This window comes from Hippocampus guttulatus, chromosome 1, assembly GCF_054856545.1.
Source record: "Hippocampus guttulatus isolate MCC_2025c chromosome 1, RoL_Hgut_1.0, whole genome shotgun sequence".
Taxonomy (NCBI): Eukaryota; Metazoa; Chordata; class Actinopteri; order Syngnathiformes; family Syngnathidae; genus Hippocampus; species Hippocampus guttulatus.
Window position 1 is genome coordinate 36,127,609 of NC_141261.1, and position 24,118 is coordinate 36,151,726.

The 24,118-nt window shown below is 43.6% G+C and overlaps 1 protein-coding gene across 7 annotated transcripts in view; it reads right to left on the bottom strand.

Moving 5' to 3' along the window:
- Positions 1-24,118, bottom strand: part of LOC147211552 (muscleblind-like protein 2a) — a 45,081-nt gene that overhangs the window by 14,197 nt on the left and 6,766 nt on the right. For 6 of the 7 annotated variants that reach the window (XM_086128497.1, XM_086128479.1, XM_086128465.1 and 3 more), the window contains exons 2-4: positions 21,639-22,322; positions 679-843; positions 358-561 (exon numbers count right to left, since the gene is read on the bottom strand). In XM_086128497.1, the coding sequence (XP_085984623.1) occupies positions 358-561; positions 679-843; positions 21,639-21,812 (543 nt within the window). In that variant the 5' untranslated portion in view covers positions 21,813-22,322. The remainder of the gene's footprint in view (positions 1-357; positions 562-678; positions 844-21,638; positions 22,323-24,118) is intronic. The other variant, XM_086128472.1, reaches the window with a different exon arrangement.

The following is a 24,118-nucleotide window of genomic DNA, read 5'->3' on the forward strand; positions in this document are numbered from 1 at the left end:
CTGGTGGCCATGGTAGAATGTGGAGACCCGCAGCTATTAAAACGAAGTGGGTAATGAATTTATTTTTATTGTTAAAGTTAGCCGTTGCAGATTTTAATCAGGTGCATTTTGTAGTCCGGAAAATCCAGTACATTTTCCAACCTGCACTGTGATGTTTACATGTTAAGCTCAGTAAAAACATGGAAACATCTACCGGTACTTGTTTGCCTATTGTTGTGACTTAAATGAAGATCATGTCAAATTTCATTATGCAGAAATCTCCAAAGGTTTTTCTTTTTTGTCTTTGTTTTCCAAGAATATATAGCAGACGTGAGCCACTCAGACCCTTCAAGACAGAAGAAATGTCGAGATGGTTACCTCAAGCTTGTCTGTTCGCAACAGTTTTTGATTGCCGGATGAGGCAGTTGCCAACGATGCAGGTGGGCTGCCTGGGACGATCACAGGGGTGCTGGGCAAGATTTCTGTGGGTACCAGGCCCATGCTGTGTGACATGGGGGTCAGGTATGGCGTGTAGCTCAAACCCGCACTGGAGCCGAGACCCTGGCTGACTGGAAAGGTCTGCTGCAGCGGAAGGATAGTTTACAAACACACATTCATTTAGACACAGCCATAAAGCAGAATTGAAAGAGCAGAGCAGGATGAGGTCAGGATGCGCCATTTCCTGGAAGCAGGACTGACCACAGGTTGCATGGTTGTGCCGGGAATCATAAACTGCATCTGATGGGCGAGCATAGCAGCCGCTGTCTTCTGCTGGATCAGATTATTGCGTCCGTTGATCTCCAGCTGGGTTTTCAGGTGGGCGGGCGGGTGTAGGTACTTGCAGTTCTCCCGCGTGCACCGGCCCTAGCGGAAGGACACCCAAACAAAGCTAGTCAGTTATATTCATTGTATTATTATTATTATTTTTTTTTTGTGGAAACTTTGTGGGAAACATTTGCTGTGAAGCGCAGCATCCTCTGTTTGCATCCTCTCATCGATCAGATTATACGATATATTGGGGGACTTGCATTCATGATGATTTCTATTAATTGCTGCTGCTTACACACAAAAGGGTTTAGGTGTTTATACATGTCTATTTTTCATTTTCATTTCTTGTCGCAATATTGCAATCATACCTGATTGACATAACAATTGAAACGTTCATGCCATTTTATCTGTAATATACCACTCATCATTGTGGGACTGGGTGCATGAGGTGACACTGCAAAAGCACTTTGAGTACCTTTCATGGTAAAAAAGCACCATTCAAGAGAAGCCCATTTAGCATCTTTCGTTTCTCTAATGGCAAACAGTAACACAATGTGGGACTTTGATGCAGTGCTAACTGTGAGCAGAACCAAAGGAAGAAAGGTTATGAAGGAATGAATGGAGAGTGAAAGTGAGTAGAGGATGACAGAGGGACACAACAACGCTGAGAGAAACATGCTGGCCATGAGATCACACATCTTGTGGAGGGTGGAGCCAAGTGAAGCGTGATGAGAATCACAAAGGACACAGAGGCTGTTCCTGCTGTGTTTCATGTCAATGCAGGAGGAGCAAGGAGAATCATGTCTTCCTGGCTCCTGAAAATAACTGATAATCATCTGTCACTTTCAACCAGGTATTTATTCCAACAATATCCAATATATGGAGTACTGGTACTTGATTTAGCTGTTCTATCGGAGTAAATTCTAATCTGATTCAAAATAATTTTCCAACGTCCATCTGTTTACATACATGCTGTCAGCCATGCTGAGTACTCTGCTTTAATCAAGCTGAGCTCAAGTGAAAATAAACCAACAAGAGAAACCTAACCTGTGTCTATTGTAACTCGATAACACATCACTCGTTTGGCATTGTTGCAATATATTTATTCCACCCCAAAGTCATTCAAAATGAAAATAGAACGACAGCTCGAAGGCTGCACAAAGCTGGTGGAGTGCAGAGAGAGCCGCAACGTTTCTGTAATGATGAGCAACTCAGGCTGACTGACCTCTACACCCCGCAGTGAGCTGCTCAAACCTCCTCCTTTTATGCTTCACGTGAACCAACTCACACCTGCCCACACATATGCATATTAAATGCCTGGATCACAACAAGCATCACCCACGCACACCAACACTGTCATGCTTGAGGACACACGCACAAGCAAAGCGGCCATGTCCAGCCTGGAGGAGTAAAATGTTTGCACTGAACCTCAAAAGTACACACATGACACGCAGGTACACATACATAAGGAAGCTAACACATACGCAGATCTGACTCTGTGGCTTTACGCAGCTATAGATCGAGCAAAGAGTCCTGCACATTGATGTGATTGCATATCTAACTCGGCGGCACTTGGATGACTGCTTAGCACCTCCGCCTCACAGTGCAAAGATCGTGGGTCCGATTCCGATCCCTGGCCTTCCTACATGGCGTTTGCATGTTCTCAACCGTTCCTGCGTAGACTTTCTACGGGTACTCCAGTTTCCTCCCGCATTCCAAAAATATGCATTATAGGTTGAGTGAATGCTCCAAATTGTCCCTGAGTGTGATTGTGAGTGCAGATGGTTGTTTGTCTATGTATGCGCTGCAATTGGCTGGCGACCAGTTCAGGGTATACCCTGCCTACTGCCCAAAAAACGAACTATATGAGGTGACATCTGGTGTACCTCAAGGGTCCGTGCTTGGCTCTAAGCTTTTCATATATTACATCAATGATATGGTTTCAGTACGGAAATGTGTTTGTGCTAAGCTTGTTTCAGATGTTGCCAAACTTTATGGCAAATATAGTCATTTTGATTCTGACACTGATTTCATTCAGTTATTGCTATGCAGTTTATCGTTAATCTCTGAACACGCATTTGGAAAAGGCATTGGATTTTTAATTTTTTTTGTAGTGCATTACAGTTTTGGTAACCCAAAGGGATTTTGAAACAGGTGGCATTACAGTCGCTGGTAATGAGTGCATACCTGTCAACTTTTCGGAGCGCCAACCTGTATAAACTACCAAAAAAATCCTTATAACGTACCAAAGCATTTTATATGTCAAAATAACGGCAGAAAAAAACCCCACGAAATTTTCAATGATATTTATTGTAGATATCCATAATACAATGTCTGGTTAATGTCTAATCATCATTCTACTTAGTGGCATTACTGTGTTCAGAGTTGTATTCCTGCGTTACTTTTTTCACCAACTCCAAATGCTGACCCATCGGCTCGAAATTACAGCATCAATTCATATTACTTTGGAAATGAAAGCATTCGAGTAGACTAGCACCATTCTGGGCAAAAGCAAACGGAACTACCTGTTAGGAGGGGAAAAAAAAGAAGGACATTTTCAGAATCCGTATGATTTGTGCAATACGGCCATATACGTAAGATTCACCACAAAATCCGTATGAACTATGGCTAAACCGTATGAGTTGACAGGTATGTGAGTGAGGTCTGTTACTTGGGGATAGGTTTTTCTGAAACGTTCAGCAACTGTGAAAAAAAAGGTATTGAGTATGGTCTACAGCTGTGGTGTCAAACATACGGACCGCGGGCTGGAACCGGCCCCCAAGGAGGTTCGATCAGGCCCGCAGGATAATTTAAAAGCGAAAAAATGCATAAAAGACATGTATGATGTAGTAATGAATATTTTTAATAAGGTGCACTTCATGGAGTATCTGCTAGGGGACACACTGTGCTACATTCGAGTGGCATTGCTCCACTGTTTTGATCAGAGTAGAAGACAAAATTGTTTTGAGCAGAGAGACAACAGCAGTCTCAGTCTGTCACTGCAACAGACCCAACACAGCACACGCTGTCAATACAATACAATACAATACATGCTGATTTATATAAGGACATGTGAATATTGTATTCTTAACATATTTAATAACACTCTCCTTAGTTTGTAAGGTGAAGGCAGGGATTACATTTAGATTTTATATACACATGTGTAAATGGTTTAAAAATTCCTTTCTTTATAAATCTCGTTTAATCTTGAAGAGCATTAAGATAAGATAAGATAAGATATCCTTTATTGGTCCCACACTGGGGAAATTTACAGCCTCCAGCAGCAAGAATGTAGGCAGAAAGAAGAAGAAAAAACAAACAAACACCGTTCAATTAAGTGCAATATAAATACAAAATGGATAAATCGCAGTGCTATTTACAGTTGTTTTCCACATCATTTAATTATTATTAATATTATTGTTGCTATTTTTTATTCAGCAGCCTGACAGCAGTTGGTAGGAACGAGCGTCGGTATCTCTCCTTCTTGCAGCGCGGGTGTAACAGTCCCTGGCTGAAGGAGCTACCTAATGCTGTCAGGGCGGGCTGGAGAGGGTGGGAGGGACTGCCCATCATAGCTTTTAGCTTAGTTAGCATCCTTCTGTTGCCCACCTCCTCCAGAGTGTCAAGGGAGCAGCCCAGGACAGAACTGGCCTTCCTGACCAGTCGCTCCAGTCTCTTTCTGTCCCGGGCTGAGATGCTGCCTGACCAGCAGACAATGCCATAATGGATGGCCGAGGCCACCACCGAGTTATAGAAAGTCTTAAGGAGCGACCCCTGAACCCCAAAAGACCTCAGTTTCCTGAGTAGGAAGAGTCGGCTCTGTCCTTTCCTAATCAGGGTGTCCGTGTTTGTAGACCAGTCATTACTATATTTTTCAACACAAATTACTTGTTAAAGTTTGTGCAATCAGTGGGATCAGTTGCAATGCATATATGTGAATGATAAAAGTAAATTGCACATTTGTCTAAGGAAATCTAAGTTTTTTCATGAAATGTTTTGGAAAAGATACTGTATGTTCATTACGTTTCAACATTTTCCTCATTCTTTAGACCAAAACAAAGGAAAAGACATATTATTTTGGTTATTCATAGCAGAGTATGGTATAATTATAATGGTCCGGCCCACTTGACATCTACCGAGGCCGTATGTGGTCCACAATGTGAAATGAGTTTGACACCCCTGGTCTACAAGATCATTTAAGCTTTCGTTATCTTAATTTCACTCTGTTCCTCGAATATGCATTGTTGGATTGCATGAGAGGGCATAACTTCAGGTTAAATGACACTGTAGCTGAAGATTTTCTTCTTCTTTTTTTTTAAATCATTACATTTTTGTACCATTTTGGAAAAAACAGCACTGTGTAACTTGCCTCTCGCCCAAAGTCAGCTGGGATAGAGAGGCTGCAGCATACTCATGACCTCACTAAGGATAAGCAGTACAGATAATGGATGGAGAGAAGAAATTCAGTCAAATTGTAACTATGCCTAGAATGTTTTGTCTAAATGTATGCAATGCTTTGTTTTTGTTTAAGACAAAACAAGTCTGCACCTTTATATCTTCTGTGAGCAGGAGAGTGTGTGGGAAGGTGCAGTAATGTATAACCGTGAGCATGCCGAGATCTGGACAGCATCCATCGCACAATCTGCCGGGGTAGCACGTTGTCAGCATTGTGACCTACAGAGGTCATCAAAACCACACATGCACTCTCGCACTACACCCACACTCCTCATTTTGTACATTGTGTGGAATATAAAGGGATGAGTTAAAACGTGGCTGAGCTCCTTCGGAGAAGATTCATAAGGTACGACTCAGACAAACTCAATGCAATGCCCTTGGACCTCTGCTGAGTTCATCGTGTCAAACTATGAGTGCCATTTTCATTTCTTCAATTAGGTTGATTTATGTGTCTCTATGGAGGGTGTCAATCTAGAATCATTTAAACTAATGAATATTTCATTTGAAGATGAGTCCAAAAATGAGGTGGTATTTCTAATTGGTGTGATTCTGGCAGACAAAGAATGGTCATCAAATAACAATACTATGCACCCACTGTTTTAAAATGAGACATTCATCCAAGTGAGCGAGGTGTTAAGCGCTGTTATGCATTTTAGAACACACGGCTATTATCCACATCATGCCTGTCTGCTCAGCATTTAAGAGTAAAAACATCGAACACAATTATTGCATCGTGACTGTGTGGCATTTGGGCGCCTGGGATTAGTGAATACTAATGCTCATTTATCAGAGGTCTCTCGTTTCAGGCAACCACAGTAGAAGATAGAGTGTGGTCCATTGGTGGTGCAGGTCCTTTAATAAATGCTTTCAACCAGATTGGGCAAAAACATCCTTCACAGCAAACACCAGTCATCCCAAAGTTAGATTCCAACTTAGGCAACCTGACAGAAGCCAATGATACAGAGTCAGAAACAGATGACACCCATTTCTCATGTTGCAACCACTTCATATCTTGCAATTCTTGTAACTGGTGCCCATTTGTTGGATTCACATGCTCAAAAGCAGGGATCCTTAGCTGCGGGCGCCACCACGAGGGCTGTGAACATTTTTCAGATTTACACACCCTGAACTGGTTGCCAGCCAATCGCAGGGCACACATAGACAAATAACCGTCTGCACTCACATTCACACCGAGGGACAATTTGGAGTGCCCAATCAACCTGCCACACATGTTTTTGGAATGTGGGAGGAAACCGGAGTACCCGAAGAAAACCCACACAGGCACGTGAGAACATACAAACTCCATACAGGAAGGCCGGAGCCGGAATTGAACCCTGCACCTCTGTACTGTGAGGCCAACACGCTAACCATTTTTTTTGTTCACCATCTTGACTAGACGTTGACATGAAATTTGTTCTTCTGGCAGCTTGGCGGGCGCCATTAATTGTTCACCATCTTGTTGTAAGTGCAGGCTTGTACAGTGTACAGTACATATGAAAAATGATGCTATTCCTTCCTATCTATCGAACCATCTGTCAATGTGACAATCACATTGTAAAATGTCATTCATTTGACCAGGTTTTAGTTTGTGAGACCTTACTCGGATTGTGGAGTGGTCACAGTTAGAGTCCCGGAATAGAAACGTCAACTAGCTGTTGGGAGTCTGCTTCCTGACTATTGACGAGGTGCAAGAGACTTCCTCCGCTAGCTGCCGAACAGTTTACGCGCCCCTTTCACTCTGATGCACCTTGCATGCCTCTCTCTGTGTGACGTCGTTCTCTGCGTGGTGTGCAACGCAAATATACCCGGGCAAAACAATACAACTGTCCTCGTACCCGTTGCCATTGGAAGGAGGGATCACCACTGTTTGGGGAGAAGATGCTAAGATGTGTGTCAAATGGAACTGTGTAGATCTGACATCCCCAGTCTGGACTTCACCATGACATCTTCATGAGTGGCACAAACTCTCCCCATCTCCTCCATCGGCCTGCATGAATGGTCGGTGTAATAAGTGCTGCATATCTGTGGGTGGCAGAGACACAAGAGGGCCAGTCTTGATAGCAGAATAGCGCTTCAGTTCGCCACTGTAACAATTTGCATTTTGCCTTCAAAGGCCGCTCTATCCCCTGCTTGATGGGGACACAGAATGCTTGCTTGCCTCAGGAAACTGAGGTCTTTTGGAGTTCAGGGGTCGCTCCTTAAGACTTTCTATAACTCGGTGGTGGCCTCGGCCATCCATTATGGCATTGTCTGCTGGTCAGGCAGCATCTCAGCCCGGGACAGAAAGAGACTGGAGCGACTGGTCAGGAAGGCCAGTTCTGTCCTGGGCTGCTCCCTTGACACTCTGGAGGAGGTGGGCAACAGAAGGATGCTAACTAAGCTAAAAGCTATGATGGGCAGTCCCTCCCACCCTCTCCAGCCCGCCCTGACAGCACTAGGTAGCTCCTTCAGCCAGAGACTGTTACACCCGCGCTGCAAGAAGGAGAGATACCGACGCTCGTTCCTACCGACTGCTGTCAGGCTGATGAATAAAAATAACAACAATAATAATAATAATAATAATTACATGATGTGAAAAACAATTGTAAATAGCACTGCGATTTATCCCTTTTGTATTTATATTGCACTTAATTGAACGGTGTCTGTTTGTTTTTCTTCTTTCTTCTTTCTACCCACATTCTTGCTGCTGGAGGCTGTAAATTTCCCCAGTGTGGGACAAATAATGGATATCTTAGATTGCGCAAACCCTCGTAAATGCAATTGAGGTGAATGTTTTGTTGTGTTTGATTCACTTAAGTCTTCATTTTTGTCACCTTGGGATGTTTATACCATCACTTTCATTTTGAAATAAACCTTGAACAAAACCTAGAGTACTGTGTGGAGTTTTGATTTTTGTGACAAAGTTGTGGACGACGAGGAAATGATTGGCACGCAGTGCTAAGCCTTCATTAATTACGAACCCAGAATAGTTGTAAAATAAATAATGTCATTTTAAGGAGTGTGCATAACAATGTTTAACATTTCATCCATCCATCCATCCATTTTCCGAACCGCTTGATCCTCACTAGGGTCGCGGGGGGTGCTGGAGCCTATCCCAGCCGTCTTCGGGCAGTAGGCGGGGGACACCCTGAATCAGTTGCCAGCCAATCGCAGGGCACACAGAGACGAACAACCATCCGCGCCCACACTCACACCGAGGGACAATTTAGAGCGCCCAATCAGCCTGCCATGCATGTTTTTGGAATGTGGGAGGAAACCGGAGCACCCGGAGAAAACCCACGCAGGCCCGGGGAGAACATGCAAACTCCACACAGGGAGGCCGGAGCTGGAATTGAACCCGGTACCTCTGCACTGTGAAGCCGACGTGCTAACCACTGGACTACCGGGCCGCCCAGTTTAACATTTTTATTTACCTAATTATAATAAAGTAGGGCAAATAGCAGCTCATTGAAATCAACCAATTTGTTCTTTATACTGTGTACTGTAAAAGCATTCAATTGAATGGTCTGGAGACCAGTTCAGGGTGCACCCCACCCTTCGCCCAATGACAGCCGGGATTGTCTCCAGCACGCCTGAGACCCTGATTAGGAGAAGCGGTTCAGGAAATGGATGGACAGAAGCATTAAATGAAAATGGAACACTATTGAGGTTAGCATGTTAGTGCGGCCCTTGACAACTGCTCCCATTTCTCACATTTGGAAAATGAATTGCCCACCCCTGGCGTAGGTTTTTCATACATTACAGAGATGACAAAAATCATTGGACACAAATCTTAATCAATTGACGTATCAGTAAGGGATTGGGCAATTCGAAGCTTTTAAGGTTGTGGAAGCAGTTTGGAAAGGTGGACTGTGTGTAAATGTGGATGAGTTTAATGTGGAAAAACTTGATTTTACCCCTGACCTCATACACATGCAGTATAGCAAATAAACGGATGGATAAATGTCAATCAATACTTTTACTCACCTACAATGTCTCATTACAAATAAACTATCTTGTGTATCTGATCTGGATGTAAATACACTTGAAAATAAAATCCTGGGCAATCTGGCACAGGGTGTCTTTGAATTGCAAGGTACATTGAAATCTCAAGACGATCAAGGCATTCTGTCACAAAATAACAAGATGTGCCGCAGAGTTTCTCAAAGAGTTTGGTCTCAGTCAAAAGTCATGAGTCACTGACATGATAATGACCCAAAATACTGCCAAAAACATTCAAGAACGGCAAAGAACAAAACATTTCTTTCTCACTGTTCTCTGGTGACCTTCGATGAGCTCAGACGGAAATGCTATTGACCAGAGGTGGGCATTCCGTCAGTACTGACGGAAAGGACGTAAGTCAGTCATTGACGGCCGCCCAATTTGCTGACGAATGACGGAAAACTTGGGGTTTTCGTCCTTCAGTGTGACTGTCACTAACCGGGACAAGTACCAATGGATGTCACAGTCCATCACTGACGGACGCCCGGTTTACTGACGACTGATGGAAACACGCCCCGTTTGACTTGGGTGTGTATGTTTGCGCGGGTGAACACAGCAGCTTTGCTTGAGTAGACTGCATTGACTATGTACAACCTTTTCTGTTATACGTCTTCAAAAGCAGCGTACGCATCAGTTACAAAAAAACAAAAGACACACGTGTACATTTCAAGAGTTGCTTTTCATAGTGTCACTTTTTTTTATAGTTTGGGAATAGTTTCAAAGAATAACAGCATGCCTCGCTGTTGTGTGTATGGGTGTATGAATTGGAGTGGAAAGTGATTTTTTGTTTTTTTTTCTCCTCGATTCCAAGAGAAAAACACCGGAGGAGCCTGTGGCTGCAAGCCATTCAACACAGACTGGACCGAGGATGTAATCAGAAATGCCTGTTTGTGGTGCTGATTTCATCTTTTGGGAAAGTTAGCGTGGCCATTTGGTTTAACTTCTCTTGAAATCTTGAGCAAGTGGTCAGGAATTGTCGAATAATGGCAAGGTGTTTGCTACTAAGTGCTCGCTAGTACCTAGTAGCATTCATCTTCGTCGTAGCCGTTTTACCCTGGACATCCTAGAACACCTCAGCAAATTTGAATTTGCCCTGTGTTCCGAATGGAAACAAATGGTTACTCCTTGTAAATTTCCAAAATAAAGACAGTTTAGTCCAACAAATGAAACATCCACATTTATCAAAATGGTAAAACAAGCACTCACAATATGTGTTACTTGATCTCAACCATACAGTGCCCAAATCATTTTAAAAAGCCAAAACATCCACTTATTTGAAAACTATTTATCGAAATGGAATAAGGCTGCAACTACCAATTACTTAAATTATCAAATAATCTCTCACTCATTTTGGACATTAAAAAACAAACTTTTTCATTTCCATCCATTTATTCATAAAACAGGACATCATTTCAAATTGGCATTGTAGAAAATGCACCCAAAAAATAATTATGACTCTGTCTGTGGTTTAGTCTGTAGCATGTGAGAAAATAGGCACAACCCCCCCCCCCCCCCCCCGAACATTGTTTTCCAAAGTAAAAGCAGGTGTTTGGAAACACAAGCCTCCTGTAATTCACTCTGCTCCCATTGAGGGCGACAATAATCTATGAATATTGACAGTAGACTATCTGATTTTACAAGGATTTGTACAATTTTAAACCTGCAGAAAACAACAACAGCAACAAAGAAAAAACGTCAACATGCCAAGCCGTGTGCATAACCTATTTTGCACCTTTGCTGTTAAAAAGGCTTGAACCACAGACAAAGACTGATTCAAATCACTATTTCCTTTGGAAATAACACAGTGATACTCGGGGAAGGTCATGGGCCGCCAGTTTTGAAGAGTTGGTCATCTCTAATCCAACTCAAGGATGGAGCCCTGCTTTAGTTAATCTGATCATCTGTGACCTGCTGAGACATGGAACCCACCATCCGAGCTTCTCTAATCTGCATGCACACAATACGGTCCAGAACACAGGCTCATTATCTAGGAATCCCCTTGATGGGCTTGACAAACCAGTCCCAGGTAAAGATCTGCAGACCTCGAGTGTGATGTTTGCTGCAAGAATAAATGTGGCATAATTCCTTTGTCATACAGGAACTGTAACAAGCTAAATCGGTGAGAATTCATCGAAATAGGTTACCGGTACTCACATTTTTCTTTGTCCTACTTTAAAAGGAACCGTGACACAATCCCAAGAGAGAACAGCGGGCCTTCTGCTAATTTTGCAACAGTTTCAGTCACTCCTGACATTCAAGGCAGTGAGTACTGGAGCGCTCTAAAAATAAAACCAAAACCTACTACAAATGCAGATGAGAATAAAAAGAAATAGACAAAGCTAGAACATTTGGATCTTGGTGCCTCATTCAAACGCATGTCAGGGCATGTTGAGAAGTTTTTTCAATCCATAGGACAGATGAAGAAAGATAATGAGATGGAAGGAAGAGCGCAGATCTGTGCATCAAAGCCTCTTTGGAACACACTCAGCAGATAGGGGCCCAGGCATGGATGCTTACTCCCCCACTTTAGAGATTAAAGCTTTGGTTGCTGACAAAAGAAAGTTTAAAGAGGTATCGGTTCATAATTCACAAGAGAGAGAAAGTAACCAAGAATGCAGGTAAGTCAAACTCATTGCAATTGTGAAGAGGCCACATACAGCCTCATTTTGAGGTCAAATAGTCTGGGACAAGTAAAATCATCGAGTAAGGTCATCATTCACCGACAAATAAGGATATTACATTAGGGGTCTATTTATGTTGAATCAACTATCACTTTAAAAAGCAACCTCCCATTTCCCCCAAAAAATGGTGCAATTTACTTCAGTTTATCATCAGCATGTCTTTATTAAAACTATCACAGGCATTGCCTCTAAAGGCACAAAACGAGGTCACATTTAAATATAGTAGTGTGGTTCTTCAATCAACTATCAAAAATCTAGGAATGATTTCAACTGCATATCCTCCACATTACTTATAATTCTCAAAACCTAAATTTCCTCGTGAAAAGTACAAACTAAAGTGCGAACAATTTTAAATGTTTACAAAAAAAAAATTAAACCTGTAGTTCATGTAGCAGAGCACAGTTTTAGCAGACACTGCGACGGAAGAACAATGTCGACGATGGAGAATACAAACACCGGGTAAGTTAAATTACACACATTTATTTTTAGTAATCAATGTTCACTTGGTCGTCACAAACAAGCTGGTAGGGGGGAGATGCGGACTGGAGAATCAAAGAGGTGTTCAAAGACAAAATCAGACATGAGTGCTGAGCCGAACAAACTGACGATATGTCTGACATACTGTACAATCCATCTTTTTTGCTCTTTCCGACAGGACAGACCTCAGTCTTGGGGGGGGGGGGGGGGGGGGGTCACATGAAATGCATGAGGGGGGGGGGGCAAAATTATTACTACTATTACCCTACAGACAGACTACTTACTTTGCTGCATATTTTTGAATATCCATAATGTATTCATTCAGGGGCTGTGGATGACCCCACTCTGCACGCCACTGGCCAGGAGTGCATGAAGGCGTGGCAGAGAATGATAGGAAAGTGCAAGAGACTGCAAGTGGAAAACTTTGACTTGTAGTTTGAATTTCGCCATTCCGGCGAACGGTGATGCAGAACCCCTGGCAATTTGATGACAAAAACAATCGACTGGATTTTTAGACACACTGAGAGAAGGTCTAAGTGCAGGCGCAGTTAGGGTAATGCAATTTTTGGTGGATTTGATCGAGGCGCAGGAAAACAGATTTGGCGCTTTGTGAATGCCATCCTACTTTATTCATGCATATGACAACTACGTGGGATAGTCACTCTGAATCACTGGAGAAATCGATTAAATGACCAATTATGATCATTATCATCTTTAAAATGTTTTAATAGCAGCCCCCCGATCGTGCGACACCGCTATGGGTGGGTCACATGGAGCACGATCCGGGGTCCAGCCTCCAAATGTCAGGAGTGTGGCTGACGACATCATTTTCAAGAGAAGATCTTGCAGTTTACCCGAAGAAATGCACTTTGTGTGCAGCAATCTCATTCATGGTCCCCAGCACGTCAATTTCTGCTTCTGCAATGTCAAGCACTGCATGCGCTTCGATCGGCCTGATTTTAACGTGAATTAGGGGAGTCGCTTGGACTGGCCGGCAATTAGCTACATTCCGTTTCACAATACCCATGATGGCGCAAATGCACTCTTTCACCTGTGCGGAGGAAAATACCAACAGAAAGAAAACTCCACCTATGCGCTTAGCTTGAGACTTGCGTTGGGTACGAAAATAGTTCCACAATTTTCATTTCCGGTTCTCACATTGTACCATTTTATGCTTGTCACACACATCATTTTAATGAGTACACACAGATAATTCCCTGCGTACTGAACTGAGGTATACTGAGGTGTACGGGGGCAGTCTAGCTATTGATTTCTGTTGGACCTCAGAATTCTATGTTTCTCTCACTCTCTCTCACCCCCCCCCCCCCCCTCCTCCTTTTTTTTCAACTTAAGCATGAAGAGTCTGCTGGGGACTCAAAAAATACAAATGTTCAGATGTTGTTGACTGCCATTCACCCTTTCATGCCCAAAGGGGAATAGAGCCTCGCCTTGATCAGGTTGTTGTTTGACGGCTGTGATAGGTCCCCAAGGATGTTGCTCTTGTGGGTTGAAGGCACCCCGGGGCGTACGTGCAGTCGAAGAAAACAAACTGCATCAAGTGCAGCTTCAGTAACAGTTGCACGAAGGTAGCTCTTTATCAGCCATATTTGATAACTCAAAATGGAAGGCACACTTAGAAGCAGTGTCGTGGGACTTCTCTTAGCTTCCGATTAGTGAAGACAAATAATGCGAAAAAAATTTAAACTGCATGAGGTCAAATACTCCAAAGTATCAGTGGTTGGTTGTTTGTAGGCGTTCTGTGACTGACTGACAACCCGAAGTAAGCTGGTATAGGCTATAGTTACCTCATGAGGACAAGCTGGAAAGAAAACTGATACATGGATCAGTTCTTTTCATAAAAACAAGAATAGGTTAACAGTACCGGAATAGGGTTAACACGTTTGCATATTTTGATAAGTCCTGCAATAGGATTGCCCTCAAGTGCCCTTTAGTGGAAGAGACACGATCAATACAGCAGGGTCCAGTGACTCAAACAGCCTTTGAGCTTCAGGCTGGGATTTATTTGAATACCACTGCACGCAAGTAAACATATTGATCCTACTTTTCAGCCATGGCATAACCTTTATGTTCCTGATTCTTCAAAGGAAAGGAAATTCTTAGAGGAACGCTGGTTAAAAATAACATTCATTCGTATACACAGCATGTCCAGTATAAGTGGCAGTGAAATTGAAGGAAGCTACAAATTCCAGTAGTTGCATTCAGGTTGGGGCCCATCTTGAGTTTTTTGTGTTCGAGTTCTCTGTACAGTATGCGAATCAAGACTTTAGTACACAGTGGAGTGAGTCTCCAATTGAAGGGAACGATCAAGTTACATAGTATAATATATAGTATAAATAGTATTCAAATGAAGTCATTTTAACCATCAGTGCAAACACTGTTGCACTGTCCCTTTAACTTGTAGGTCAAGTGGAGGTACAGGTCCAGTGTTCCTAAAAGTGCTGCATCTATCAAGTGAACTGTCATGTTGAGAGCAATGCATTCTCATCTTTGTGTTTATCTTCTCTACTCTGTAGCACTAGGAATAAAATAATAATCGTTAATATTACTTCTGACACATTTCCACATGAGACTGTGATGTCATGCTAGGCCGGGGTTCACTCCAGCCTGTAGACTACTTAGACCAGAAATGGATAAGAATCTATTTTGGTAGCAGGCCCCAAAAGATTGCTTTTGTTGCCTCATTACAAGGAGCCAATTAAGAGGAAATCTGTCTCATTATAAGTGACGGCCCCTGGGGACAGTTGCCTGTCTGTTGAATTGTTTGTAACTACGTAATACTGTCTGCATGCATGTGGGAATCTTGTGTCTCTGCAAATGTGTCCCTTTTTTACACTGAAAGGAGACACAAAACAAGTCTTTGGGGAGCAGTCAACATATTTTCAGGGAAGACACTAATCATGATGGTCCATGCAACAAAAGCCTTATGCCAGGGTGCATTGAGAGGAACCTACAAACTGGTATTTGTACGCATCTCTGACCTCTGAAAGATGCGTGGCCAGATCTGCTGATTTTTCCATGCATGATGGTAGGAGTTGCCAGTACCAAATAGTAGAGAGAAAAGCAGACAAATAAACGCCAAACTGAGATGCAGAAATTTGATGAGGACAACCCAAGGTTGTCGACGAAAATGACAAGACTCAACATCAATTACGAATCCAAGCAGCACTTAAGTTGATACATACATTGAGGCTCCTGCCCAGCTAGAGAGAAAAGCAGACAAATAAACGCCAAACTGAGATGCAGAAATTTGATGAGGACAACCCAAGGTTGTCGACGAAAATGACAAGACTCAACATCAATTACGAATCCAAGCAGCACTTAAGTTTGTCATGATTCGGTTTAGGGACCAACAGGTGGCACTGTAGGGCTCCCCCGGCAGCTGCACACCTGTTGGTCGTAGGTAATTAGGGCCTTAAAAGGACTCCCAGCCCGAACACTCAGTGTCGGGTCGTTGTTGCTCTTGCTACTGTCATGGTTGTTTGTTTGCTGTTCCTTTGCTGCTGTCATGTTTGTTCTAGTAGAGTTTTGGTTATTAATAGTTTTTGTTTAAGTCATGGTTTTTGTTTGTTACTTTGGACTTTGTTTTGGATTTAGTTTTCTGTGTTTTATCAATAGACTTCTTCAAATACACCCTGCCCCTCCCTCCTGCCTGCTTTTTGGGGTCCACCACCACCTTGCTACGTGACAAAGTTGATACATACATTGAGGCTCCTGCCCAGCTCCCCACATATCTCTACGGTGTATGCAGCAGAGACAATACAGCAGTAGAAAGAGTTTCTGTGCGGCTGCCTTCAACTCACCAAGTGTGAGGATCGTCCGCAGTCTGGACAGCGGATTGAAACTAATCATGTTTTACATCCCAAAAAAACGAGTTCTTTGTCAGTACCGTGGGTTGCAGAGTGATGGAAAAAGAGGATGACTCAGAGCTAGTGGGTGGACTGAAACCAGGTGAGATACTGGTACAGCAGATGGGCAGATTTCTGTGCGGATTCTCTCCCAACACATTAAACAGCTAAGGAGGCGACCTACACTATATTCCTTCTCATCAAGCCGGCAATGGACACATAGAGGGAGACGATCGGGAGTACAAGAGACTGACAAAGGACTTTGTGGACTGGTGCCAGCAGAATCACCTCCAGATCAACCCTAGGAAAACTAAGGAGTTGGTTGTGGATTTCTGCAGGAAACAGTCCTCACCTGCCCTGATGAACATCCAGGGTACGGGCATAGAGAGGGTGACCTCCTACAAGTACCTGGGTGTTCTTCTAAAAAATAAACTGGACTGGTCTAGTAACACGGACGCCCTGATTAGGAAAGGACAGAGCCGACTCTTCCTACTCAGGAAACTGAGGTCTTTTGGGGTTCAGGGGTCACAACTTAAGACTTTCTATAACTCGGTGGTGGCTTCGGCCATCCATTATGGCATTGTCTGCTGGTCAGGCGATTGGCTGGCATCCAGTTCAGGGTGGACCCCGCCTACTGCCCGAAGACAGCTGGGAGAGGCTCCAGCACGCCCACAACCCTCATGAGGATGTTCAACTTGGTTTTGAAATTGATGGCGTTATGATTTGATGAATCTTTGCCCTATAACTTTAATGCCCACTCTAACAGGGTTACTGTGAGGATGTTGCAGGTGGTTTTGCACTGTGGATTAGTCAGTGAAATTGATTCTACTATTTGTTTTTGGAGGGGGTCGGGGTTTGCAATCGGTACCAACCTAACTGAGAGTGCTGAGGTGAAAGACTTCTGAAAAAGATTACGATGGCAAGCAACCAATTAGGTTATGGTTTGCTTGATTAATCATTGAAAGTTTTGTGGGTGGTGGTCGAACAAATGTGTTAAACCCTGTATTTTGTCACTTCTAAAGTCTACAACAGAACATCACTGAGCACTCACAAGCTTCATCTCATCAGAAAAGAAGAGTGACTAGTAAATAGCTAAGATAGCCACATATCGTGGTGCATCTTAATAATCCTGAGGCAGGATGGCTGCAGAAAGCCGACCATTCGTGTTTTTAAGGAAATAACTGGACAGCCCCTGCGATTGGCTGGCAACCGGTTCAGGGTGTCCCCCGCCTACTGCCCGAAGACGGCTGGGATAGACTCCAGCACCCCCCGCGACCCTAGTGAGGATTAAGCAGTTCAGAAAATGGATGGATGGATGGACTGGATGGATGGATTTTTTTAAATTGTTTAAATCAACAAACATCTTAAAATAACAGAATTATTTTAGATTACATTGAAAAAAATGTTTGTTGAATTTATTAAATTTGTGTTGAATTTACTTTTTTTTTTTCCAGAAACGTTTTTAAGTCGATGCATAGTCTACTTTAAAAAATGTATCTCTGGATCCAGCTAATTTTATTTTGTGTAACCACTTAGCGACATAGAATTGTGTAAATTCAACCCACCATGTTTTTTTTCCCGTGCATGTTGTGTATTGGATCAGCGTTGAGCCCTGAATGGATCCTTGGAACTTAAATCGTTAAAAAATGATTGAGAAAAAGAAAGATGGGGAAAAGTTGGGGATTTAGCATGCCGAAAGGTCAGAAGCTTGCACTTGGGAGTGATGAAGGACTGCAGAGGTCATAGTGGTCAACTTCCTTCTACTCTACCCAATTCTCAGATGTCGAAATTTGTTGAAATGAGCCAACAGGGGCTTTTGTCTGCAAATGAGGAGGACCATTCGTGCAATGGACGAGGTAGGATCTCACTCAGCCTCGTGAGTACCTCATTGTGTCTGTGCAAATGACCTCAGGGATCCACTGGCTCATACCGGACTGCACATACACACGTTCCCCACCACGTTTGCTTACAAAGGGTGTGGTCCATTGCAAGAGGATTACATAAAGGAATGCAGCCCAACCCATCTTTTTAAACATGGAACAGGGGTCTAAGAGCAGAAGCAATAGGTTCATGTACACTAAATGGCCCTTTGGGTAAAATCATGGAAGTAGAATGGCACTAATGAGAGGTGGGAGAAATTATCATTCGTTCTTTCCATTTTCAATTGGCCATCAAAAAACAAACAAGTAACTTCCATTTTTATTTAAGAAAAAAAAGTACTGTGGTTGTAATATTATTGTAAAGAAATTATTGGTTCTTCATGAAATGTAAGTCACGGTACCACTGCATTAAAATCAAACTTTGGTGTCTTGTGGACCGTCCGTCAATTTCGCGATTTTGAAATCCATCCATCCATCCATTTTCCGATCCGCTTCATCCTCACAAGGGTCGCGGGGGGTGCGGGAGCCTATCCCAGCTGTGTTCCGGCAGTAGGCGGGGGACACCCTGAACCGGTTGCCAGCCAATTGCAGGGCACACACAGACGAACAACCATCCACGCTCACACTCAGACCTAGAGACAATTTAGAGTGTTCAATCAGCCTGCCATGCATGTTTTTGGAATGTGGGAGGAAATATATATATATATTTTTAACAATTTATATCCATCCATCCATCCATTTTCCGAACCGCTTAATCCTCACTAGGGTCGCGGGGGTGCTGGAGCCTATCCCAGCCATCTTCGGGCAGTAGGCGGGGGACACCCTGAACCAGTTGCCAGCCAATCGCAGGGCACACAGAGACGAACAACCATGCACGCGCACACTTACACCTAGGGACAATTTAGAGTGTTCAATCAGCCTGCCATGCATGTTTTTGGAACGTGGGAGGAAACCGGAGTACCCGGAGAAAACCCACGCAGGCCCGGGGAGAACATGCAAACTCCACACAGGGAGGCCGGAGCTGGAATTGAACCCGGAACCTCTGCACTGTGAAGCCGACGTGCTAACCACTGGACTACCGGGCCGCCCTAACAATTTATAAACAAATGCAAAAAAATGGGGTGGCCCGATGGTCCAGTGGTTAGCGCGTCAACCTCACAGTGCAGAGGTACCGGGTTTAATTCCAGCTCCGGCCTCCTTGTGTGGAGTTTACATGTTCTCCCCGGGCCTGCGTGGCTTTTCTCCAGGTACTCCGATTTCCTTCCACATTCCAAAAACATGCATGGCAGTCTTATTGAACACTCCAAATTGTCCCTAGGTGTGAGTGTGAGCACAAATGGTTCTTTGTCTGTGTGCGCCCTGTGATTGGCTGGCAACTGGTTCACGGTGTCCCCCCCACTGCCCGAAGACGGCTGGGATAGGCTCCAGCATCCCCTGCGACCCTTGTGAGGATAAGCGGATCGGAGGATGGATGGATGGATGTAAAAAAATGTCCTTGCTTTATTGTTTTCAAATAAAACAGTAAGGACGAACAGTTCTACGATCAATAAAAATAAATATTGTGAACCTGGCAGGCAGAATGAAAATACATCCAAAGGCTGTCATCATTCTATAGAATTTGATTTAGCCAATCAAACATTTGTTCTGTCCCTTGCTGAATGTACACGTTTGAAACACTCCACAACCATAAAAACCATAACTGAAAGTGTCCAAGTTAGATTAAGATGACATGCCTGTACTATACGATGGAACGGCACTCATTCAAGGTTCATGATTGGTTCCTGGCGCAACGTCGACCCATGACAGCACGAATAGATTTATCCCGTGAGCTGATTGGCATCTTTGCAGCCCCACCCAGCACCTTTCCTTGTGTCTCATCAGGCTGTTGACTGTCTGGCATTCTGTTTCTTAGTGTTAGGGTTGCTACGTGCACGGCAGAGAGAGAACGAAAGAGAGAGGGGTGGGGGGTGAATGGGCTCGTCCCACAGCAGCAGCACTTTGCCCTTTCACTTCCTCCTCCGCAATACCGATTAATTGTCTTATAAACTCATCGGCTGAGCGAGGATAGCAGCCCAGGAGCTAGCTGGAGGCTCACGGCGACGACACCGTCAGAGCGTCAAATGAGAGCCGCCTTCTACGCCACCAACACAAGCCTCTTCACCTCTCTCAGGAGGCAATGCTGATGAATATTAATTACTGTATAAGGTTTTATAATTACAGGTTTAAGTAAATACATGTACTGCTATAGTCTCTGTCTCAAATATGTAAAGTATAAATACTGTTTTCATATTTCAAACATGCTGGTATCCACAAAAACTTTCACAAAAATTTCTAGGGGAGCGGCAAACCCTACTTCGTGGTTTATTACTTATCGTGGCCGGTTTCACTCCCTATTAACCGCGATACGTAAGGGATCACTGTACAGTTACACAATGTATAACATGCCTACATGCATCTTAACAACAACAACAAAAACACATACTAGTTATGGCCACATACCGTTTTGCCTTCAAAACAGGAATTTAGCAGTAATTTGAATAAATCGAAGCTCTTGCCATATGCACCTCACGCTTTCGGTGCTTTCCTCAAATTGGCATAACTCCTCATCAACATTAACCACTTCTTGCCACTCAATACAAAATGTAACATCAGGAGGGACAATAGCCTGAATTATCATTTCAACATCATGTAAAAAGGTACATTATTTTATATTAACATGAACTTAGAATCACGACAGTTACAGTCAGCTTTTTTGTTACTATTCTCTCCTATAGAATGAAACCAAATATCAAAACCGGTTCTTGTTGCGAACGGAAATTCGGCAAGCTGTACAGAGACGAGGCATGGAGACTGAAACTGAAGCAGCGAAGCCATGAAAGGCTTTTGTGATATCACAAAAACCTGACATTTGTACAGGGGTGTGTACACTTTTGATATCCACTGTATCTAACAGTCAACCACAGTATAACCGCTCCAAGTCTTGGGGTTCTGTCCCAGTTTCTTTGGCTATTTGTCACTGTCAGCCCCCGATCGCCCAGCCCCCTCATATATCTTGATATGAATGGGCTTTTTCCTGATTGGTATCATATTACTTGCTGCAAGTTGCCCATAGCATACTGCAGCACTCCTTGATTTTGTGAGAGCAAAATATTGCAGTACAAAATGGGTAGGTATAGGTCAGTTTGTGTTCATGTGTTTACAAGGAAGCAGGAATAAAAGTGCACCCTCATACAGATGATGGACAGGTATGGCAACATGAGAAGAACTTAGCATATAAAACTTCACATGCATACCTGTGGTGACAGTGAACATGACAACAGACCTCTCTGGCCTTCAGCTTCATAGGTCAGGATGATCGGCTAACTGAGGCACGGCATTGAGCTAATTTGAGCATATGACAGCATACACCAGTTGACCATTAGGAGCTTCAACGCAGTAAGTTTTAGTTGGATTCAAATTGTTCTTTTTACCCTGCTTACTTTACGATGTTCGGATGTCCTATGAGGTTGTGTGATACAGCTAACTACATTATTGTAAGAGAATATGCTTACCTTTAAAGAGTCAAAACATGCAATCACTCTCCCATTTTCCACCTGGCAGCTTTTTGATGGGTGGGCAAATTTGCACTCTTCGTCACTGCGTGAGCAAGTCCCTCTCTGAAACTGCCGACACACTTCCAGGGTCAGCCATTTTGTGTCGCGTATAGAGGCAATATTGAGAGCCATGTCTGCGTCGCTGGCTGAGTTGGAGCTGCTCAGTACAAGGAGGAGGCCCGTCCTCTAGGGAGCGGTTACAATGTATTCCAGGAAAAACAGTAAACAGGTGATGGAAGTTGCAGCTAAAACGTAACCACTTTCACTCAGATAGTATAGGACTGGTCTCTGTTGGACAGGAAAGGCAAGGTAAGGGACTGGGGTAGTCCTGTGCATTAACAGGGCATGGGATCGCACTGCTGCCGTGGTATTTGCCAGTTAAACTGTGGATTGTTCATCATTCGGCAAGACTCAAGCGCAACCGCAGGCAAAGCAGACGAAGCATGCTCCGAGATGAGTTCAGTTGGTTGTCCTAGTGTCGCCAAGATGTCCAAAAACGGATGATGTCTCAGTGTTGGAGAAGAAGTCGACAGGGTTACATCTGAGTGTCCTATTGCGACTCCAGGTGGCCTCAGGAACTCTTCGAAACTAGTCAGGGATCACCAAGTAGGGATGTCTCATATGGAACTTTCTATCAGCAATCTAGAGTGGAGAGAGCAAGATACACAGAATGAGAACATTGGTGGGATCTGAGATGTTTTTATCTCTTGCGGCTACTTAAAATAGACAGCAGTCAGTCGGTAATGCAACGCTTACTCAACAGACAAAGCAGGGAATGGCAAGACCTTCAGTGATGTGAGGCGAGGGACAAGACGAGAACCTCTGGATTTGACTCGCCCCAGTATAGCCATGCTGGCTTGATGGTGGAATCAAACAAGAAAAAACACCCAGCACAGAATTAGTCTGGGCAGCTGTCCAGTAGCAAGAGAGTGACTGAGGCAGATGCAGATGCCAGTGCTAGACATGATCACGACACAGGCTAGCTTGAGATCGGCTCACTGACACGTCCATTTACGTGCAAGGGGCAAGTGTGCACCATTCTACGGGGACCTTGCCCCTTGTGTGCAGTTGTGCGATCACAAAGTGTTTGACAAATTACATGTTGACAAACCTGACACTTTCACAAATTCCACTCAAAGCAACAGATATGACTTTCAATGCACAATGCATTCGAGTACACGATGTGCTTATTAACGGTTCACATATTTGGTGTTGTGATTCACCATTGTATCATTATTAACAATAATATCATTCCCACCTTGCATGAATTGTACAACTATTTCTGTTGCATAAGTCGACTTAGTGTTGAGTACTTGTTTGGCTTGTTGTCGATCAACTTCTCAAACGACAAACAACATCACTGTTTATCTGGGTGACACAGGTACGGATCTTGAAGGAAGTTTTTCCTGAAATAGTCCACCAACAATAAGCTGCTCCAACCCTCTTGAATCCAGGCCATTGTCTCACCGAACCTGTCCCACTTGTCTTATCACGGCTGATGAAACGAGAAGGCAAATGGTTCTGAAGACCAGTTTCCCTCTCCAAGGCATGATTTAATTTCACAACGTCTCCCCGTGGAGGGAGGCAATCGCCGTCGAAGAGATAGTCAGGTGAAAATCACGCCAGAGTTGACCTTTAACAATTAAACCTCAATTATTTTTAGAACTCATAAAAAGTCTGGAGTGAAGCTACCCTACTTTGTCAGAATGAATGAAAGGGAAATGGTGCCATTTCCACTCCTCTTCCTAATTGCGATCATTTTCTCTTCCTCAAATGATTGCTCTGTGGCCTGGGAACACATCCATCACATAGTTTTAGGTTTTGGGAGGGACATTTGAGGGTCACAAAAACTGTCATTCAAGAGGTAAAACTTGAGATTGCGTCAGCCCACTCCAGCAGATAACTTTGGTTTTCTGTTGTTCAGACTCAGGTCTGAAGACATCATAAACTTCGTTTGGCTTAGCCGAGTTTAGCTCTTGCTCGTGTCTGTCTTTGTTTACACAGAGCTGAACCAGTGGTCTTCAGACACCATGCAGCAATCCAGGAAGGGCCAGATGGTCCCACACCCAATGTTTTGATCTCAGAGATTAACACACTCACAATAGGAACTTCAAATCTGTCAAAAGCATTCTTATAGATGAATATTCAATTATATTACAGATTAATATTCATTCAAATTCACTGAATGATGCAAATAATGCTGGACATTGGACAGTGAGAACCTGTTTCAAGGCTAAAGACAGTGTTTAGAGTTTGTGTGCATCTCTGCGTCGAAAGACGGAATGACCTGTGAAGCAGGACAGACATACTCTATACGAATGCACCACGGTAGTGCACCTTATGGATTACTGATGCTTACTAAGGCCAGCTGGCAAGGGCATTATCTTACTAGGCTGCTTAATTGTATGAGAGTCAGCGCTACTGGGGTCTCTCGTGTG